Genomic DNA, 20,751 nt, shown 5'->3' with positions numbered 1-20,751 from the left:
AAAACAGTGAAAGACGAAGAACTATCAGAGTGAAAAGGATCACAGGAGTCAAACTGCACTGGTTTTATTCTGAAAGCACACGTTGTATATGTGAATGCCTTTACTGAGGACAGAGCTCCCTCTTGTGGTCAAATCGTGGACAGTGCAGACTGATGGACTACTGTGGAAGTTGCGAAATAAATGGTCTTCAAATAGAGAGCAGCTCAACTCCCCCGGACAGTATTACTGAGGCTTAAAATCCTCATGAATATATATGCTGGATACAGATGCAATAATACAGTTATTAGTGTAATTCATTACAGAAAAAGTCGATTTGTGGGACCTTAAAGCAAGGGAATCATTTTCATTTTAACTTAGGAGAAGAAACATCTACATGAAAGTATTCAAACCAGGATGGTATGTTCCCAACGGATAACAACCCTTCTGCCACTTTAAATGGCATCTGGACCTTAACTATGTATTGCGAAAGGTGTTAGTGGTCATTTTCATTTACACTGTAAAGGAAAGACTGAAAGATTGACTGAAATACATAATTCAGTAAATGTATAACCTACAAATGAATCTGAATATAGATTAGACATTTTAATATGGGGTTAAAAGCTGTAGCCTGAAAGTCACAGAAGAACATGGAAGTTTGTTTTTCCATCATTTACAGACACAAATCTTACATCCAACAGACACCTTTTAAGTTCTCACATGAAAGTACAACTTTTATGTTAGACAGTGGGATGAAATCAAGATCATAATGTTCAATATGACAAAGCATTGCAATAATACAAACAACTAGATAGATAAATTGGAATACCTGGGCAAAAAGAGCATGTATATAGAGTGATATGACTCATTTTTGGTCTTATATTTTGGTTCTTGTACACATTTGACAATACATGGAAATAAAAACAAACATGGAAATTAGAAAAAAAAACACTTATCACCCTTTTCCTGGATAGTGTCCAGGGCTGGACATCATCCCTGGACAAAGGGACTTAGTGTAGATCGGCAAATCTACATGGAGCAAACAAAATAAAGTTCTTAAACTAAACTATGAAGGAAAAAAATCACCACAGAAACCAACTAACGTTGTGATATGTTACAGGTCAGATGATACAAATGGTGCCAGCTGACTCTTTCCTGTTACTGTACAACTGGACTCCAATCTTAAATGACTCATGTATCATTAATTTCAGGTGACACTGTGCAGCAGAAGGAGATGCAGAGGCAATGCAGCTGCTGCTAAACTTACAGCAAAGAATAGAAAAGAGGAGCAGCAAAGACCTCGGAGACAGAGGAAGGGAAAAGAGGTGTGTCCATAACAGAAAGAGATGAGCTGCACAGAGGTGGGACACAACTTAACCACTCCTGGACACTCAGCGTACACTGGGGCAGTAAATATGAGTCACGCAATTGTGCGAATAACAAATGAAAAGGAGAGCACTTGGAATATGGGGAGCAGATAACTGAGGGAGACAGAAAATATTTCAACCGTGATAGAATTGAGGTAAAGAAATGTCAGATATTAGAAATACCATAGCAAGCACCTAGAAATAAAGCAACCAACTGACCAACCAGTCAGACACATGTATCTGTTTGATATTTATTTGCCCTGACGAAAGTAAATGAGGCATTTAGGGACAAATCCCCTAGGAATTAATTCTGTACCGATCAGGTAAGGCACATTCACATCCTCCTTAGAGTTGGACTTGTTTTATCTCAGTTGATAAACTTTCAAACTGCTAACGAGAAAGGATCAAGCATGGGATAAAACAAACCAGCGCTGGATGATCTGAAAACGCAGTCACTCTAGCATCACACGACAGACACGGTGCACTCCCAACCATCGTCCCCCACCAGCTTCCTCTCTCAGAGGGGTGCTGTTCCTCCAGGCTGCCTGTCAGAAAAGGAAGGGATAAACTCCTGTGGTGACTCAGATAAGGACAATCTCTGCTAACTAACTATTAATAAATAACCTCGTAAATGTAGCGAAGCAAAAGTCACCTTTAAATTGATTGATGACCCCTGGCAGGGTCATCATTGCTTGATGATGATGATCAACGAAGGACAAAGAAACAGACCAGATAGGAGACTTATATACACTGCGGTAAACTGGCAACAGGTGAGTCACATTAGCGCGGGGCAGGCAATCAGCAAAGGCGGGAAACGAGACAAAGCTGGGAAGTAGACAAAGAACAGACACGCGAGGACCAGGGATTCAAAATAAAACAGGAAATGCGCAACAGAACTCAAGAGACCAAAACAAGGTTAACGTGACTTCAAAATAAAAACAGGAAAAGTTCAGGAAACCAAAACAAGAGTTCTCAAAAGCTCCATAAAGAGTTAAACAAAAATCCAAAAATACCCAAAGGGAGTTTGACTAAAGTTTAAGACAGTCCAAAAAGAGTTCAGCAAAGTCCAATAACCACCCTAGGGGCTGATAAAAAATAAAGTTGTGTTTTTTTTTTTAAGAAGAACAAGATAAGTGGTGTTTGTCCCTCCAGCAGACTGTAGTTCAGAAACTGAGACAGTTCATGCTGGTTTTTCCTTTAAAGCACACTCCCATCTCTGAGCTGCAGAGAGTACTCACACAGGTGTTTTAACTTATGTTCTCTAATTAGACCTCCTCCTCTGTGTGGGAACTCCTTTGCACTCCTGTTCATGTGTTGCACCTGTTGGGCCAAGACTCTTTGCACCGTTATTCCTGTAATCAGTTCATAGAGTTTGGTTTTCCTGCATCAGTCCACTTAAATGGCTAATTGGCGACACCCTGTGGACACCTCATGGTCTGAAAAAGGCTTGGTGCTTTTTCTTTGTGAGCAGAGAGAGGCCTGAAGTGATGTGAATGTTTAGAATCAGAGGACAAAATGTTCCAAAATGTTTACTGAGAAGAGACATATATGCTCGATGATGGGGAATGTGGGGTTTGATATCTGTGGCTATTTTTTTTTCCCCGGGTGCATTAGAAGATGAACTGCAGATGAGTGAACATTAAACCTGACACTAATGGTCTTTTTGGAAACAAACCACAAATGCCTGTTTGCCATTTTACAAGTCATGCACAAAAAAAATCATTAGTGTGTAAAAAGAAGAACTACAAATTTCATGCCCATGCTAGACAATATGAGTTTCATCTAAGTGTACATTAGGTGCAGAGTGCAGATTAGATTTTAGGAGAAATAGCTCTTTAAACTACCGTGGTTTCCTTCTCTTTGCTCGGCAGGAAACTGAAACCTCAGTCAGGTGGAAGAAAGGTGCAAAAGATCTTGCAAAGAAACAGGAAAAAAAAAGAAAGCTAAGAATAGAAGGGGGGCAAGTTGTTACAGAATCAGACATAAGACAAAAAAATGAGAATTTAAGCAAATAAAAGAGTACAGAGGAAGGATGAGAAGTGGGCAAGACTGACAGAAAAAGCAGTTTAAGTTAATGAACAACCGAACGAACTTTTAATCATGTTCATGTTTGGGTTGTTCATTGGACAAAACAAGCAAAGACTTTTGCTTGTAATGGAGTATTTTTTTTTTTTTTTTACAGTGCAAACCACTGCAACATGAGGTTTCTATCGAGCAGCGGCCTCAGGCGATGTGGTCGTTTCATTTACAAAGTTCATCAACTAGGGGTCATAGTTGACCCAAACTTTTAAATTGCCTTACTACGACGCCACGTGACCAGCCTGGTGTCTCGCTCCTGCTCGTGCTGAAAATCCTGTTGCCAAAATAAGTTTCCGTGTTTGGAGCAATATGGTTGAATTTTAACCGAACGGACCAAACAAACCGCGTCAGTGGAAGGGGTGTGGAGAGAAGGAGGGATGGGAGGAGAAAAGAGAGGAGGGGAATGCATGAGAGAGGGAGGGGAGTGGAGTAAGAGGAGGAGGAGGAGGAGGAGAGGCGATGGGTGGTGGGAGGCCAGGAGGAAAACATTAGCCCTTGCCTCGTAGTTGTGAGGTTTTCTTGTTTATTCCCAGGATTGAAGATAGGACGCACCGCACGAAGTCAGGACGCACGGTAAGAAGACGCGCCGCCGCTCGCTTTTTACTGACCTTGGGTGGGTGGGTGGATGGTTGAGGGGCTTTGGGGGGTGGTCAAGGTGAAGCGGGGAGGGGATTGACAGGCTGAGATGGATCTTGGGGAAGAAAAGGAAAAAGTGGAGGAGAAGGAGCGAAAGTCAGACAGGCGAACAGGAAGCTGAAGTGAATGGGCGAGCGCTGTCTTTCCGCTGTCTTTCCTCGTCTCCGCTGCTCTCCAGGGAGTCCTCAGCTAAAAAAAAAAAAAAAAGGTAACGGAAAGAACGAAAGGGGAGAGGAAAGTTGGCCAGTCTGGGTTTGGGAACGGGAAAACCTCAGCTGCTCTTTCTCTTCTTTTTTTTCCCTCTCTCAAAACGAAATTGCACTCATCGTGGGCACTTCCACAACAAACTGTTTGCGGAAACTTGTTAAAAAAACTCTTGACAGGCAGCGTTTTCCTCAGCTTTCTGTGCGCGGGTAATGTCACAGAATAATATATGTGTATAATAATGATGTTTGTGAAAAGCGTTATTGTAGAGGGGCTGTAGTTATCAGGAAAACGGTTCAGTGATGTCAAAGATGAGTAATTTCACATCATTACACAGCGGAAGGCAGCGAAGTGCTCATTCATGTCCTGTACTACTGAAGATACAGATCATTTTCTGCTCAGGGCCAGGCGGGGAAGGAGTTTGAAGATACTCCCTGGTTAAGTGGAAACCCGCTGTGGCGATGCATCCACTCTAAAGCACAAAGGTGTATTAAAGAGGTCTGGGGCCCCTGAAATATCTATGGACACTGACTAATAGTTGTTTTCAGTATGGATTCATCTTAATTTATCATTTGGTTTATAAACTGTCAGTCAACCAGTGAAAAATGTCTGATTTCTCAGAGTCGAAGGTGATGTCTTCAGGTGTCTAGTTTTTGTTTGTCCAACAATCCAAACACCTCAGTAATATTCAATTTAATGTGATTAAAAAACAGAGAATAAAAAAAAAATAGCAAAAGTGACTTAAAGTTTAAGCAATTATTAAAATAGAAGATCATTTTTTCTGCTCATACGCTAATTAATCTGTCTGCCCTCAAAGAATCGTCACTGATTTTGTGTGCACAACCAAACAGAGCATTGTTTGCAATGGCGTTGATGTTGTGGATTCATTTTGTTGATTGCATAACGTCAGTTATGACTGTAATTCAGATATATTCGCTGTGTCACTTACTGAGAAAAGAAACCAAATGTTCTGATCTTGTCTGTAGGCAGTGGCAGTGGCAGCCGAACGCGATCACACCTTTATACCAGTACAAAGAACACAGCTACAGTCAAAAACTGGTGTTGAATAGATCATAAAGTTTTTTTGTCTGGCATTTCCCCTGAACATAACATGGAGCATCGATTATGGATCAAACAGTGACCCAGAGTAAAGCAGTGATTCCATTAAGTCTCTACTTATAGAACAGATAAAAAACAGTCGGGCTGTGAACAGGAGTGTGTGTGTCTGCAAGCTGGAGAAGTTGGAGCAACATGCAACAAAAGGTTGTAGAGACAGGTTGTATGTGTGTGTTTTACAGGCGGAAAAACTAAAGCAGCTGTAAATTAGAAACTTCAGCTTGGACGAAACAGAACGTCGACACTGACAAGCTCTGAATTGGGTCACGAAGGAAAATAACTAATTTAATCCTGATCAATAAATTCTGTCTACACACAAATTAATTTAATGTGGGCCAAAGTCCAAGTTTGTGCTTGAAGGCCATCTGTTGTTTGGCTGATATGACGCTGCGTCTGCCCGACTGGCAGCGAGTCTTTATGGTACATGAAGGGAATTATTAAGCGTAAAAGGTCAATCAAAATGTCAGGGTGTTATCAGGTAAGATGAGAGGAGGAGTGGCTTTGTGGCCTGAGAGGTCAGGTGAATAATTCAGAGGTTGATTGTTCGGGCCTTTTTTCGGTGCCACGCTCGGGGCTGTGCCTCTGTGTCATAACTGCATCTCACTTTCTTATTGTTGCTTTGTTTATGTCTGTCATCAGCAGGAGAAAGGTCTTAACGGGCGATCGAGCGTCTCTATTCATACATGCATCAGGGTCACAAATCAGTTCAGATCCTAATGTTCTCAGAGGCGGGAGTTTGTTCTTCCGGTGGCGCTGTTACTTTTGGTTTGGATTTATTTTCTTTTTCACAGACTCCGAGAGAAACAAGAAAGTAATCATACAGTAAACTTCCTCTTTCATTCACAGTCAGAATTAGAAGTTGAACACATTATGAGTGACAGATAAAGGAATGAGAAAATCCTATAAACGGGAAATGACCAAACAGTTGTCGGGTTGTCGGGAATTTACAGTAAGTTTTTGGATACAAGTCTGTCCTTAGTGGTGACATGAAAAAACACAGGCTATCACAAAGCAGTCTTCATGCAGGACACATACCCAAAGGACATAATCACAGCAGTGGGAGCTGTAGATCTAATAGTTTTGTGTTTGCTTGAAATAAGATTTTTATCATGAGATAAAACCAAAAAAAAATCCAAACTTTTAGATAAATACATAAAGGGCTGCTCTTTATAAAGTTAATGTTTATCAGCTGAGGCTATTTAGCTGAGACTGAGCCAACAAGCCAAAACAAATATGGTCTTCGTGGTTCAGTGGTACAGAAAAGAGTGGAAGAGAATGAACCATTAGCACCCACCCAGGAAGCCAAAACCAAAATCTGTGAATTGACTCAATGTCTTGTACGAGTAATGAGATATGCACCATTAGAGGATCTGACATGAAGCCCTGCTCCAACTGACTGCTCAAACAAATTACCACTGATAAGGATACGAAGGAGAGCAGGCGCAGCAACCTCTCAGTTTTTATTTATAATAATTGTTCTTGGCTTATTTAAGGATCTAAATCTTCTATGTTGTAGAGATATCAAACTTTCAAATGTGTTTTTGTTAACCAGGATTTCTGAATAATGCTCCTCATTAATCTTAATTTGTCCTCCATCTGTTTCTGTTTTCAATGTGATTGAACTGATTTGGTCAGATTGAGCTTTTTCAGTGCTGCTGTCAGGGCTGAGATTTGGTAACAATACCAAAACAATTACTTTATTCACTACTCAGTGTATTCACATACATTTTGGTTATTACAAAAAAATGTACTGAGCTTTGGCCTTTAGTCCCCAGCTGACCTGTATCTGGTTTGAACTTGCAGAAGCAAACATGGTTTGTATTCAACATCATCCATCCCTGTTCTGTAAATGTGTAACAGTGTTCACAGATCTTTTTGCATGTTTTCTCCATCTTACTGGATTTGATTTTAAAAAACAAATCTGTTTTAGCGGTGCGCTCTTTAATGGAGGCAAAGTCTGACATCCAGGATTTTAGAGTCTTCTACCAAACAGCAATGTTTTCAAGGCATAGCTTGTGAATGTAATGTTTAGCTTGGCTTCGAGATACAGATCCACTCCCAACTAAACAATGATCGGACAGAAAGTGAAGCTAATCTTTGCTCCGTGTCATTTGTATGAATCTGATTTCTGAGTGTCCTCGTCCGAATCGCACCACCTCTGACTGAAATCCCCTTCTCTTTCTGTCTTTACACGGAATAATGGCTCACACAAATGTGACCCGAAACATATTTCGATGTTTCAAGTCTAATTTCCACTGAATCTTCTGAGTAAAAACGTGTGTGAATCGCCATGTTGAGTCAGACATCAGGGAACCTTTGGGTCATCAAGGCAGAAATTTACAGATGGAGTTGAAGCGTCTGGGCGCCTGGGCACGGCCTATTTTATGTTTTCATGTACAACTTTAAAGATATGAGTTAAAACAACACAATGTCTGCGTCCGGTCAAAATGTCTCATTGTTGTTTCAGGGCCTTCGCATGTCATCAGTTCAGACTTGATTATAAAAAATAACTGCGCTCGTACTGATAAATGAAAGAGGAATATAATTTTCCCACAGTTTTTCTTGTGGACAGTCAGCAGCAGTTAGCGTGCAATCTGCAAAAAGTGTTTTGGGTTTTTTTTTTTTAACAGCTCCAAGTGTACAGACACACACCACAAACCAAAGACCCTGAGTTCAGGATATGAGGGTGTGTGCGCTGCAGTGCAGATGTGTTTGAACTGTGGGTGAGTGAAAGTCTTTCAGACTGAATGACCTAGATACACCTGCAGGCTTTTACCAATCAAAGATCACCAATTTAAAAAAAATCTACTAATTTTTTCACAGTACGCTGCATTCAGGGGTTAAGCGCTCATGTGCCCATGTGGACATTGAAAGAGGTGGTGAGGTACTGACATTATCTGGTGCCCTCCAGTGCAGAGTTGGTTATTTTCTTTTAAAAGTATACAAGCTGTAAGGTTGTCGAGTTGTGAGTTCCCAAACCCATTTAAATGCAGTGTCCAAAACAAGCACTGTTACTGTGTCGAGCTGATCTGTGTCTTGTGTCTGTACTTGGAAGCCGCTGGGGCAGTTTGTTTGAACAGTTCATCCTCCTACAGAAAGCTCACAGATTAAATCTCTGCAGCATCTTTCAACACAACCTCGAAGCATCTTTAAGGCGTGTGCAGGGTGAAATCACCATGCGTGTTTGTAGTGTTTTTGTTTGTTTCTGCTACTTTGAGATGGGTTGCATTTTTTATTCAGCAATGCGCATTTGAGTAGCTGCATAAAAGCTGAATATCGACCTAAAAATATTGTCTCAGAGTTCAGAGTTGGCTCACAGCCTCCTCTTTAATGGCATGCGAGCACCACAGAAGCCGTGGTCAGGGGCAATTAGCTAGAACTCGCTATCGCTGCTGCTTCCTCCAATTGTTGAGTTACTGTAACAGAGTTCTGGGCTGAAATCTGAAGGCAGATATGGTGAAACAACACAGATTTTAAGCGTTTGCATAATCACCCGGTGCAGATTTCACACAATAGGGAAGTTTGCTTTTTTTTATCCAGACAGAAAATCTCAATGAGCGACTTGAAAGCTTCCATCCAGCCGGAATATCAGGCCGAGTTTTGATTCAGTGCTACTGTGCAATATTTTCTCCCCTGCCTTCCTTTGTATGTGGATATTAATTGTACTGGCCAATGATCTGAGGTACTCAGTAACAATACACGGTGTACTGTGTAATTCACACAGAGAAGCTGGCAGGGAAATTCTTGAGGGACCGACACAATAAAGATGAAGGTAAAATATAATCTTCAGATTATTTTCTTGATTGATTTGATCGATTGTTAAGTCTTTAAAACAGCAGATAAAAGAGGAAAAACGCCTGCCTGATATCATTAAAGGTCCAAAATGCAAAGAGATTTAATATACTGTCATGAAAGACGAGAAGAAGAAATCTGCTGCCGGAGAGACGTCAAAGACTTAAATGATCATTTAATTATCAAAATAAATGCAATAGATTATTATTGACCGACTAACTGATTCATCGACTGCACATTGTAGTTCTTCCTCCCGCTAAAGGCAACTTCATTGCTTAGAAACAAGTTGCTCCAAAACATACAGTGTGTATTGGAGCTATTATTAGCTGCGAGCTCGATAAAGATAAGTGCCTGTTGATAGAGATGCAACAGAGAGCGAAGGCTGGTGGACTGTGGAATGCTGGGTGCTCCTGAAAATCCAAACCAGGCGTTTATATTTTTTTTTCACAGAATATCTCTGGTTTGTGGATGCTTTATGAAGGAGCTCTTATACAAGGCCCCTGCCCAGGGTACCACCGTCTCTTAATCCATGGCCTGTCCATGCCCCTAATGGTTGTAGCCTGAGAAGCCCTTAAAGTTTTACCCAAAGCTCTTTGTTTATTCTGAGAGCACAAGATGTCTCACAGCCGCCTTTAGAAAGTTTCTTCTCTCCTCCTCTGTAAAAACAGACCACACACACACACACACACGGAAGAAACTGTAGGTTCTTGTCTGATTGGCTGATCTACAGAAACTATTATGCAACAACTTCTGTCCTTCCCCAGTCGTTTTGAGTAGTTGTGGCCTTGTTCACGTCAAAGGTCAAAGGTCAAGATCAGTGTGACCTCACGTCCATCCCATTCTTGTGAGTGTGATCTCTGTCAGGAACACCTGGAGGGAATTTCATTACATCTGGCACAAACATTCACTTGGACTCAAAGATGTCCTGATTAGAATTAGTAGACTGGAAGCTGTAAAGCTCACAAATTAACACACTGAGTGTCATTTATTTAATCTGTAAGATCTGGATGTGTGGTTATGACAGTTTTATGGTTTCAGGGGGAGTTATAGCACATCTTCATTGCTTATTAATGAACAGGTTGTTTTCGTTGTTTATTTTAACCGAAGATCTCAAATGAACTTCTGGAAAATGTTTTATAAACTGACTTAATGTTCCTATCACGCTGTAAAAGATTTCACCCATCGCTAATTTATATGATATTGTGAGGAAGTAAACTACAGTGTCCAAAAAAGTGTGTCAAAATAATTGACAATTAATTTCCTGTCGGTCAACTAATCAGTTAATCAACTAATCTGTGCAACTCATTGTTAGGTGGTAGTGTTAGGAAAACTGTCCTGTTTTAAACCATGCAAACACAAAAGGGCTCCTCAGCCATTTACATACACAGGCATCTGTCTACACACACACATTATAAATGAACACACACACACTCAGAGGAGAGGGGTCTTTCCTTCAGCTGCAAAGAAGCGGTCCGTTTTGATAATAGAGCTCTGTTCAGCTGAGAAACCAGAGATCGCTGATCGGACAAGACGCCCATTCATCTGCGTGACCTCTGACCTGTTAAGCCAGTCACAGGTGACTGTGACACTGGGATACTGTTACTCACCTTTGTTTGCCTGACATAACATTAATTCCAGTGTTTGTTGCCTGCACTTTAAAGAGTAAAATGGCTCAGGGAAAGCTTTGTGTGCGATGTGTGTGTGTGTGACTGTGTGTGTGTCTGTGTGTGTGTGTGTTTGTGTGTGTGTGTGTGTGTGTGTGTGTGTGTGTGTGTGTGTCCGTCCGTGTGTGTCATTCGGAAAAAAAAACAGAGAAGTAGGACATTACCAAAGCAACATTGCCACTTTAATTGGTTGCAAAGGTGGTTTTACTTAAACCACACCACGTTCTGATGCTACCTCCCCGAGACTCACTTAACTTTTTCCGCTGCAGCTTTAAAACCAAATGTGAAACAGTTTGTATCTTACTACCTACTTTTACAACAATTCAAAACCCAAAGGAATAGTTTGATTTTGGTTTGGCTTTAGTTTCATTCTGTCGTGAAACAACATAGATCTAACACCCATGTCCAGCTGTAGTAGTTTTATTTCTGGGGATCAGCTGAGCTCACTCTGGGATGTGGTTCTGTGACAGGAGTAATGTACAGAGATGCACTGTTCGTTGCACTTAAAGAGTTTGTCATCAAAATACAACAAAATGTCTCTTTCAGTTGCGTTTTCAGTGTTGTTTGGTTGACATCGTACTCATATGCTCTATCAGGCTGTGGTTTAATGGACAGTACAATAAATTGTGGGTTTCCGTTGCCTTTGGGGGTTTGTTTATGATCATATAGGACCAAAATACACCACATAGCCCTTCACTGTATCTGAACAGTGTGCTGCAAGGTGCTGAGAAGCATGGGCGTTATAGTGGAAATCACCAGAGCCCAACATTGACATAAATAGTTTTTATTTTATTATTTAACATAACTCCCTCTAATCCTGAGTTTTCAGTTTAAATACTCACTGTCTGCCTGTTTTCGAAACTAATATCCTTCAGTTCTGCAAATAAAATATGATTCCAGTGAGATCTTACTTGATTTTCTTTTATGATGAAATACAGTAATCCTTTCTGAGTGTAGGTGCCAGAGTAAGACGACTTTCCCTTGGCTTATGATCAGGATATAATGAAGACCTGGAAAAACTGTGACGGAGATCATGTTGTAAAACCCCAAAGTGAAAGCTTCTCATGCTGATAACAGAAAAGACTGTGTTTAAAACACGTCGTCACTGATAAGCACTACAGATGCATGTGTACAGGCAAAGCAATGGATGCGTTAAACGGGTAAAGGGGTCCACTGAGAGCGCCCAGATGTTTGTGCTACGCCCCTGCTCAAAAGAGAGTCGCTTGCTAATTCAGGAAAGGTTTGACTTTCACTTCACTCTAGAGCTGCTTTAGTCTTCCCAGCATCTTATAACTAATTTACTGGAAGCAGTCTGGTCTCTGTGGTGTGTCAGCGCTGTAGTAAAGCCTGGAAAGTCAGAGCGTCTGCCAAAACCAAGGAAATGAAACAGAGGAACACCTTCCCAGCATTCAGCAGTCCACATCGTTTGACATTCGATGTTAAAGCCTTGTAAAATCCTCATGATGACTGGAATGAGTTTAAATGTCATTTTTTCCTGTTCTTCATGTAAACTAAGACAAATGCAACGGGGGCGCACGTGGATGCAGATATACACGCCGCCTGGCCCACGTGTCGTGGCATGTTGTGTGTTTTTCCAGAGCCTTGGCACATTCCGTTTAAAACACACACATTATTCAACAAACACATGTGGTCGATATTTATAGCCCCAAAGCTGACGTCATCTTGGCAACCAGCGCTGAGGGGCAGGATCTCAAAAACCACCACTTCCTGTCTGGGAATCCTCAGCACTGGCAAGAAGACGCACAGATCCCACTCCCCCTCCCTCATGTCCACATTTGCACTTCATTAATTTCTCTTTCTTCCAGGATGTTTTGCACATATTGCAGTTTAAGTAAAATTTTCCTCCTTGGTGATTTTTGGCATCACATACACAGAGACACACACACACACACACCTCCCAGCTTCCACACACCAAAACACTCGACTGTGAGGATGTTCAGTAAGAAAACATGCAGAGTTGCTGAATCCTGGCATCATTGTACAGCATGCAGTTAAGTTTTAGCTTTTGCTTTTTGTTTACAGACGTGAGGTTGAGCAGCAGCGAATCACCTTTGTCTTGTTTTGTCTGACCAGCAGCCCAAAATCCAGATCAATCAGTCGGCTGATTGATGCAGCTCTAGTTGAGACATTACTAAAACTGTAATTGGACTCCGTCCTTTGTGTAAGAAAGCACTGGCACAGGCAGTAGGCCTAAGGACTGGAAGGCTGATGGAAACACAACTTTCAGAATGTTTACACATATTTGTCCTTGGGGCAGTGCTGTCCAGCAGAGAGGAGGCTGAGAGTCTCTTGGAAATGTGGTCTTCATTACGTGAAGCACCAGTTCTCGCTGTACTGCAGCAGGCACGGGGGGCGACTGATGATTGTCAGCTTGTCAGGGCTGGACGACAGAAGGCACAGGACCACAGGACCAGGCGTGGCTCTCTGTCCTGCCCTCTCGCTGTCCGAGGTCCTAAATGACTGAAGCAGTAGGCAGCTGAACGGGTGGACGGTCTGGCCGGAGAGGGGAGCCTCCCTCTGAGTCACACTGCCTTACATGGGAAAAACATTAAGAGGCTCAAGGGCTGATGCAAACCTGGAGTAACTGTTTGTGATGAAGGGGGAAGTGAAGCCTGGACTTTCTCTCTCGGTGTCTCACACATATGCATACATCAAACATAAAGATGCACAAAGGTTACAACTGGACTGTGAAGCAGTGCTGAGACTTTGCCTCCTCCTCCACTCTTTATGTGTTTGTTCAGCTTATTCTGTATATACCAGTCATTTCCCTTACACATGTACACACACACTGTACCTCTATCGTTTAGATGTTTACATCCTCTCCACTTGGTCTGAATAAGTTTTCCAGTCAGAAATCTGTGCTGGGAACCAACAGCAGAACCTGCTCTGACCTTAGTTTAAAAAGCTGCAGGACTGAGGAATGATGACCTCATAGAGTAAGTTATGGAAAATGCCCTAATTGCCCTAGCTGCAGGGCAAACAGCCCGTCCCACATTAACAGTAATGAGGTTTAAACTCTCAGTCAGGAGGAAGGCGGTGTTTGACGCGAGCAGTCTGAGGAGTGTTTTTATTTCCTTGTAACGGAGATATTAGACGAGTCAGATTCAGTGTAACAGCCTCCCGTCCTTCTTCACAGACTGGTATGATGGACAGATAGCAGAAGGAGGAAGGGAAGATGTCTTTCTTTGGCCTGGACTGTGTCAGGAAGAAAGAGAGAGGTAAGCCCTGACCAGATGGATTCTCAGATTTTCAGATATCATCAGATGTCATGATATTTAGCTTCTGTAATTTACCTTCTGCCTTTTTACTGAACTTCAAAATTACAAAACACTGAATTAGTATGTTGATATTTTTGTGTACTTTGTGAAAGTGAGTGAAAATAATAATAATAATTTCATTTCAGAGCTGGAGAGGAAGCTCCGTGCCAATGACAGAGAATACAACCTGTCCTTTAAATATGCAGTAAGTATTATTATGTGTATCTACTGTTTATGTGAGTGTTGTTGACATCCTCCTTTCACTCTGGCACACAGCCAACAATTTAAGGTCCCATTGTCCACTAAAACTCTGCCTCCTGAGATAGAGAAGGAAACTGACAGCGGATACACTCCACTTACCTTTCAGACAAAACAGTCTACGGCCGCATTTTGTCTGTTCAGATATTTCCGAGAGAAACTCTCCTCCCCAGTGTGTGTCTTGTTGTTTGAGCGTCTGGCCCTTATCAGGAGACGTAAGCCAAAGAGTTGAAGTCACCGCTGGGTGAAACCCACTCTCCTCGGTTTGTTCAATCTGCTGCTGCTGCTGTCAAGGTCAAAACTTTCTATCACTACAATATTAACTTTTCAGGAAGCAAAACAGATGTTGGCTAACGTGTTATAGCTTTATAACCACATGATTTGATGTGTGAAATTTTAAAATTAGCCCAAAAATAACACTAAACCATTCTATAGCTGAGCAAACAGCAGCAACAGGAGTTCAGCAGACATCCAACAAGAAGTGCTGCCTCTCAATGGAAAAATAGTTTACATAAATATTTATACATCAAAAAAATACACATAGACACATATATTTCAGTGTACTTTATACCCTAATGCATTAATTTACACAGACTGTAGGTACATTTACAAAGACACACACATAATTCAACTTTATAAGAATAATCACAGAGTAATTTATTTCCCCTAATCCTTTAATATTCTTTTTAACTTTTAGTTGGTTAAAATGATTCTCCAGACAACTTCACAGGGATAAAACTAGTGGAAAAATACCAAAAAGCATGTAAACACTCATTTGCGCTGCTTATGTACATTAAACATTTACAGCCGGAAGAAAATCCTCAGTTTGTGGGCGGTGTTGTTAGTGAAGAGATCCAGAGATAAAGTGACGCGGGAGTCTCAGACTTGGCCGGCCAGAGCTCTCAGCGTCCTGATAAGACGCACCTGGCACTGAGCAAATGCCTCCCACCCGATCACACTCTCGTGAAGTCAAACATCTGCAGAGAACTCACTGGGATTCTTCACAAAACACAATAAAACCCCCGAGAGTCTTAATGAAGGATTTTATTACGGATGTAGATTTCGAACGTAAGGGGAATTCTGAATATTTTCTGAGGATCCCGAAGCTGCTCTGTCATTCTGTTTTGGTCGTTGGAGAACCTGAGATTAACCTCAATGTCCTAGAGCAGGCAGATAAAGAGTTTTTATTTTACCCTGAGATGTGTTGTTCTTCTCAGAGCTGCTGCAGTTTGACATTAAACTATTCCTCACAAAGCTATTGTCAAATTGTCATGTGATCAGCACAACAATGCGTATACAACAGAAACAAAGCAGATGAGCTACCTGAGAATGAAATATTTATTGTTATTCTTTCCTGGTTCCATTTATATCACTGAGGGGAGACTAAATATCCGAAGCTACTCTGAGTATAACTCAAACAATCAACATCCCCCAAAAGGACATGATCAGCCTTTCCTAGAGACAAACTTTTTTCCCCTCACCTTTATGTTTTATCAGTTTTTATAATTCTATGTTTTCATTCCAGGTGACAGACATTACATTATAATCTGTGAAACAACAGCTGAAGCCAGTTTTTCTCCTTTTAAACACACTACAAGAAACTATATTTAGCTCATTTTCAGAAATCGTCCCAACAAACAACCTACAGTGAGGAAAAACTTCTTAAATAAAGTTTTTAGGGGAAAACTGTTTGTAGATGAACCACAGTTGAAGCTTTGTTTAGTCAGGCGGAGGTCGTACTTTCATTATGCTTGTTAGTCCTAAGGATACACTTGTAATAAAACAGCCACAAGTTGAAACAGCCTCCCTGTGGAGAAGTGTATTAACTCAGCCACAGGGAGGGTCAAAGGTCAGACATCAGCGTTAGCCACACAACAACAACAACAGCACCAGGGCTGGGAGGAATTCAGCATGAGTTTTGGTTCTGTCACTGTCACAAGCTAAGAATCCACAAACCCTCATCTATCTGCCTGTCTGCCTGTCTGTCTGTCTGTCTGCCTGTCTGCCTGTCTGCCTGTCTGTCTGTCTGCCTGCCTGTCTGTCTGTCTGTCTGCCTGTCTGCCTGTCTGTCTGCCTGTCTGTCTGTCTGTCTGTCTGTCTGCCTGTCTGCCTGTCTGTCTGTCTGTCTGCCTGCCTGTCTGCCTGCCTGTCTGTCTGTCTGCACGGAGACACCAACACTTACATTACATGACAGTTTGAATATATATATGGAAAAAATATATCCCCCATATATGTGTGTGTGTGTGTGTGTGTGTGTGTGTGTATGTATATGTATGTGTAATGTCATGTAATATTTTTTTTGTTTTGTGGACATATATATATATATATATCACACAAACTAAACCACCATGCAGGGTGTCAGCGTTTATTTTTCCACTGGTGGTTGACAGTCTGCGCTGTGGCCACCTTACGCCCCGCCCTCCCCTCTGGCTGTTTTAATTGTTTGTTTGTTTGTTGGTCTAACAGAAAATGTTTTGAGTAATTTGACAGGTTTATTTTTGTTTGGATGACAAGTGTTTCTCTAGAATTTAGGAGACTAAATGTTCTCATACAACTTTTTTTTTTAACTATATGGTGTCTAAGAAGACCGAAACAAAATCCCAAATAAACTGTTTTTAGTTATTATTTTTAGTACGTATTTTTACCAGGCTAAAGGTTGTTGATGGAGGGACAACAAAAGGAAAAACTACATATTTTATTATAAAAATATCTAAGTGCATCCTCTACTTCTACTTTTAGGGATGTATTTGTCAAGTTTTGATCAGACGTGAGTTACTGTATCTTCTCTGTGAGGGAGAGCGTGGTGTGTCTGTTGGTTTCCTCTGAGTGATGCTTATTTAGCACGTTAACCACCTACACACAAGAAACCACAACCTAATTTACAGGTTCCTCTAAAATTAAGTGAGAACCAGTAAGCACGCCTGAGTTTCTCACTGAAACACAAAGCTAGAAATATTTTTTAAAAATGTCCATAAGTATATATTTAATCCAAATATTTTGTAAGCTGTTGCAACATACTCAGTTCTTTCTCCCCCCTCTCCCACGCCTCTCCCAGACAAACGCCATCAAGACCTCCAAGTATAACTTCTTCACCTTCCTACCTCTCAACCTGTTCGAGCAGTTCCAGAGGATCGCAAACGCCTACTTCCTTTTTCTACTGGTGCTCCAGGTGAGGGGAAACAAACGCGCACACATGCTGTGCAGGCAACGCTTCCATCCAACGCTTCCATCCAACTGTCAAGCTAATTTCATGCAAACATTTGAAATGTCTCAGAAAATTTGAAAATTATGCTGAAATGATTAGGTGATTAATGAATTAGTTGACTGGCAGAAAATTTAATGAGAAAAATTTGATTGGTCATTTTAGGTCTTTTTAAAAGAAAAATATAAATAATTCATTACAACGCATGGATATTCATACTTTTTTCATGGTCAGACCAGTCAGATAATGATAGAAAATCAGACCTTAGACAGTAAGAGTGAAAACTATTAATTAAGTGTATTGACATTTATATCCCGTTTTTTGTGGGAACTTCCCCACTTTACATAACAATAATTCATAGTAACATAATTAACATCAAGTATCATTAACTGGACCGAGATAACTAGAAAAACATTGGCACACTGGTCTTGTACTTAGAGGTTAGGGTATACTTGTAGTTTACAGGTGAAACATTCAAAAAAAAGTCTTATTCACAACCTTTGTAAATTAAATTTACTCTCACGCATACACAACACGTCCACGGTTCTCACAGTGAACTTGTACGGTAACTAAACAGGATATGGACGAATCAAGTGCTATGAGATTAAGGAAGTGCAATATCCAGTACAGGAAATTGCCTCATCGTGCTAAACAGTCACGTTGCACCACAGAGGTTGTCTGCAGTGGCTGCTCTGCTGACAGTTACAGAGGAGTTGCAGCAGTTTTAAATGAATAGCACACAACATTTTCATGTTTTTTCCATGTAAATAAATGAGCATTGTGCCTATTTATGTATCTGAATATGGCTGATACAACGCTATTAGGCCTTGTACATTTAATAAAACAACATTGTTTTATGGCTTCATTTTTAAACCAAATCTAATTGAAAAGTGGGAAAACAAAAGTTTTGGATAAAATAAACAACAATATTGTGCGGTATCGACTTTATAGTCCAAGTTAAATGCCTACACACAAACATACTGACACAGTATATTGATCGAAAACTTTAGAAAAACTTATTTCATGTTTCCTTGTAGACAGTAATGTTGTCTACAGTATTGTTGAGCTTGTTTTGTCGTGTTCCTCAGAACTAGTTCAAATTGTATTCATTTTGTTGATGTCTTCACTTTCTGAAAATGTTTTAGAACCATTTTTAAAAGTACTTGATTTTCAGAGTACACACGTCTGTCTTCAAGTTTAGGTTTTCCTTAATTAACATAATGCACACACTAACACGCACAGTCGGCTTTCGTATTTCCTTTGAAGATACACCCACGGCTCGCCACTCTCTTCCAACTTGTTCGTCTGTTCAGAAAAATTTAAATGTAATTTTTATTTTGTAGAGTTATTTATAGTTGTTCTTCTTTAGTGTAGAAGTCACATCATGTCTGTTGTCATCTTCATGTTTTCTTTGTCTTACTTCTCTCTTGGCTGAAGTCTTGAAGACTTTCGGTCTCCCACATGAACAATCTGCACTTCCTCTCTGTGTTTTTTTTCCACTTGCTTTTGTATCCAAAGATGAACTTAAATTACAGTTTATTAAGGTGTGTGTGTGTGTTTTTGTCTTCTTCAGGTGATTCCTCAAATCTCCTCTCTGTCCTGGTTCACCACTGTGGTGCCTCTGGTCCTCGTGCTGTCAGTCACTGCTGCCAAGGACGCCACAGATGATATCGTAAGCATATTCGAAAAAGAACTTCACCTTAAACACTATAAAATTAAAAGTTTATTTATTTTATCTGACATTCTTTTGTGCGGGGACAAGTATATGTAGCATTAGCCAACACAGCAGATTTACAAGATACTAGATGAGCCTTTAAAATGCATAAAACTCATAAACAAAATACAGAGAGCAGCACAAACAAACAAACAAGATGGCTGACAAAAAGAGAGAAGGCCTCAATTCTACAGTGAATGAACAGTAAGAAAATAAAAAGGCGACATCCTGACTCCTCTGGTCAGTCACCTGAAAAATAAAATAATAACATATTTACCAGCTTAACAGCAAAGGGAGGCAAACTGCCCTGGTGATGGTCTGAAATATGGCCCCTGCTGTGTATCATCAGAACAGTGTATGGGCCCAGCAAACAAACAGACACATTAAGTTATGTTGCTAATAATCAGCATTTCCTTTTTTGACTGTGGGAAAGGCAGTTTCACTAACATCAGCGGTCAGATGCAAAACACCTGACACTGATCTCATTTTCAGTAACCTTTGTCACATTGTTGTATTCAGAGTCAGAGATAACACATATGTGTTTGTTTGTTAGAGCAAGCGTTTGTCATCCTGCCTCATGTCACATTAAAGTTGCAGTGGCTTGATTTAAGCACACTTATTTGCTGTTTTGTTGACAGTATTTCAGGACGGCAAAAAGAAACCTAAAATCTGAAAATGAGCAAACTACGATAAACTGCTTTCACTTTTTTTTTGTTGAGAAATTGGTCCCTTTTCTGTAAAATGATTGTTGCACAGTTTCATCAGCCAGGTTTGTGAAATGTTGTGGTGTAGTTCTGGTTTATTGATGTACAAAAAAGAAGCAGGTCATCTGGGAGTTAACCCAGATGACGCAACAACAAAAAATCCCGTCTCTGCAGACTTACACCTACAGTACTTTATGTCACAGCTGACTTTTAGTGTAAGGTCAGAAGTAAACTTTTTTTTTTTGTTAATGGACAAACTGTTTTTTTTTTTTCTTTTTTCTTTCATCGCTTTGCGAGAAGCGAGACAGAACAAAATGTACCTCTACAACAATGAAAGGAAAATGAGTTTTCATTTCAGCTGTAAACCAAACAAATGCCTGCGTGTGTGTGTGCGTGTGCGTGTGCGTGTGCGTGTGTGTGTGTGTGTGTGTGGTGCTCAATAACCTTATGCCAGTCCACCTAGAGGAAATAACTGATGTAATGGGTTAAACATTAGCCCAACGTGGAGAACAGGAGTCCTTTTCTGAGGCATCGGTGGCGATCCTGAGCGGTCCTCGTCACCGGTGCCCATCTGTTCCTTCAGTGACGTCCCTAAAGGCCTGATCTTATGGGGAACGCAGTAATTCAAGACTGACCGTGTACAAATTAAGAAATAACTGTCTCATTGTTGAGAAAGCTGCAGTGACAGTGACAGTTTTGCAAGCTATCGCCTACTGACCTGCAGTAATGTAGAAATTTAGATTTGGTAACTAAAGTTATAA

The 20,751-nt window shown here is 40.7% G+C and overlaps 1 protein-coding gene across 1 annotated transcript in view; it reads left to right on the top strand.

The window, feature by feature from the left end:
* Positions 1-3,858: 3,858 nt before the first annotated feature.
* Positions 3,859-20,751, top strand: part of LOC121184470 (phospholipid-transporting ATPase ID-like) — a 28,797-nt gene continuing 11,904 nt past the window's right edge. Inside the window, exons 1-5 of the mRNA XM_041042135.1 lie at positions 3,859-3,995; positions 13,992-14,073; positions 14,259-14,317; positions 17,426-17,539; positions 19,146-19,244. Of these exons, the coding sequence (XP_040898069.1) occupies positions 14,031-14,073; positions 14,259-14,317; positions 17,426-17,539; positions 19,146-19,244 (315 nt within the window). The 5' untranslated portion in view covers positions 3,859-3,995; positions 13,992-14,030. The remainder of the gene's footprint in view (positions 3,996-13,991; positions 14,074-14,258; positions 14,318-17,425; positions 17,540-19,145; positions 19,245-20,751) is intronic.

Source organism: Toxotes jaculatrix, chromosome 7, assembly GCF_017976425.1.
Source record: "Toxotes jaculatrix isolate fToxJac2 chromosome 7, fToxJac2.pri, whole genome shotgun sequence".
Classification (NCBI taxonomy): domain Eukaryota; kingdom Metazoa; phylum Chordata; class Actinopteri; family Toxotidae; genus Toxotes; species Toxotes jaculatrix.
This window is presented reverse-complemented; position numbering and strand designations above follow the sequence as displayed.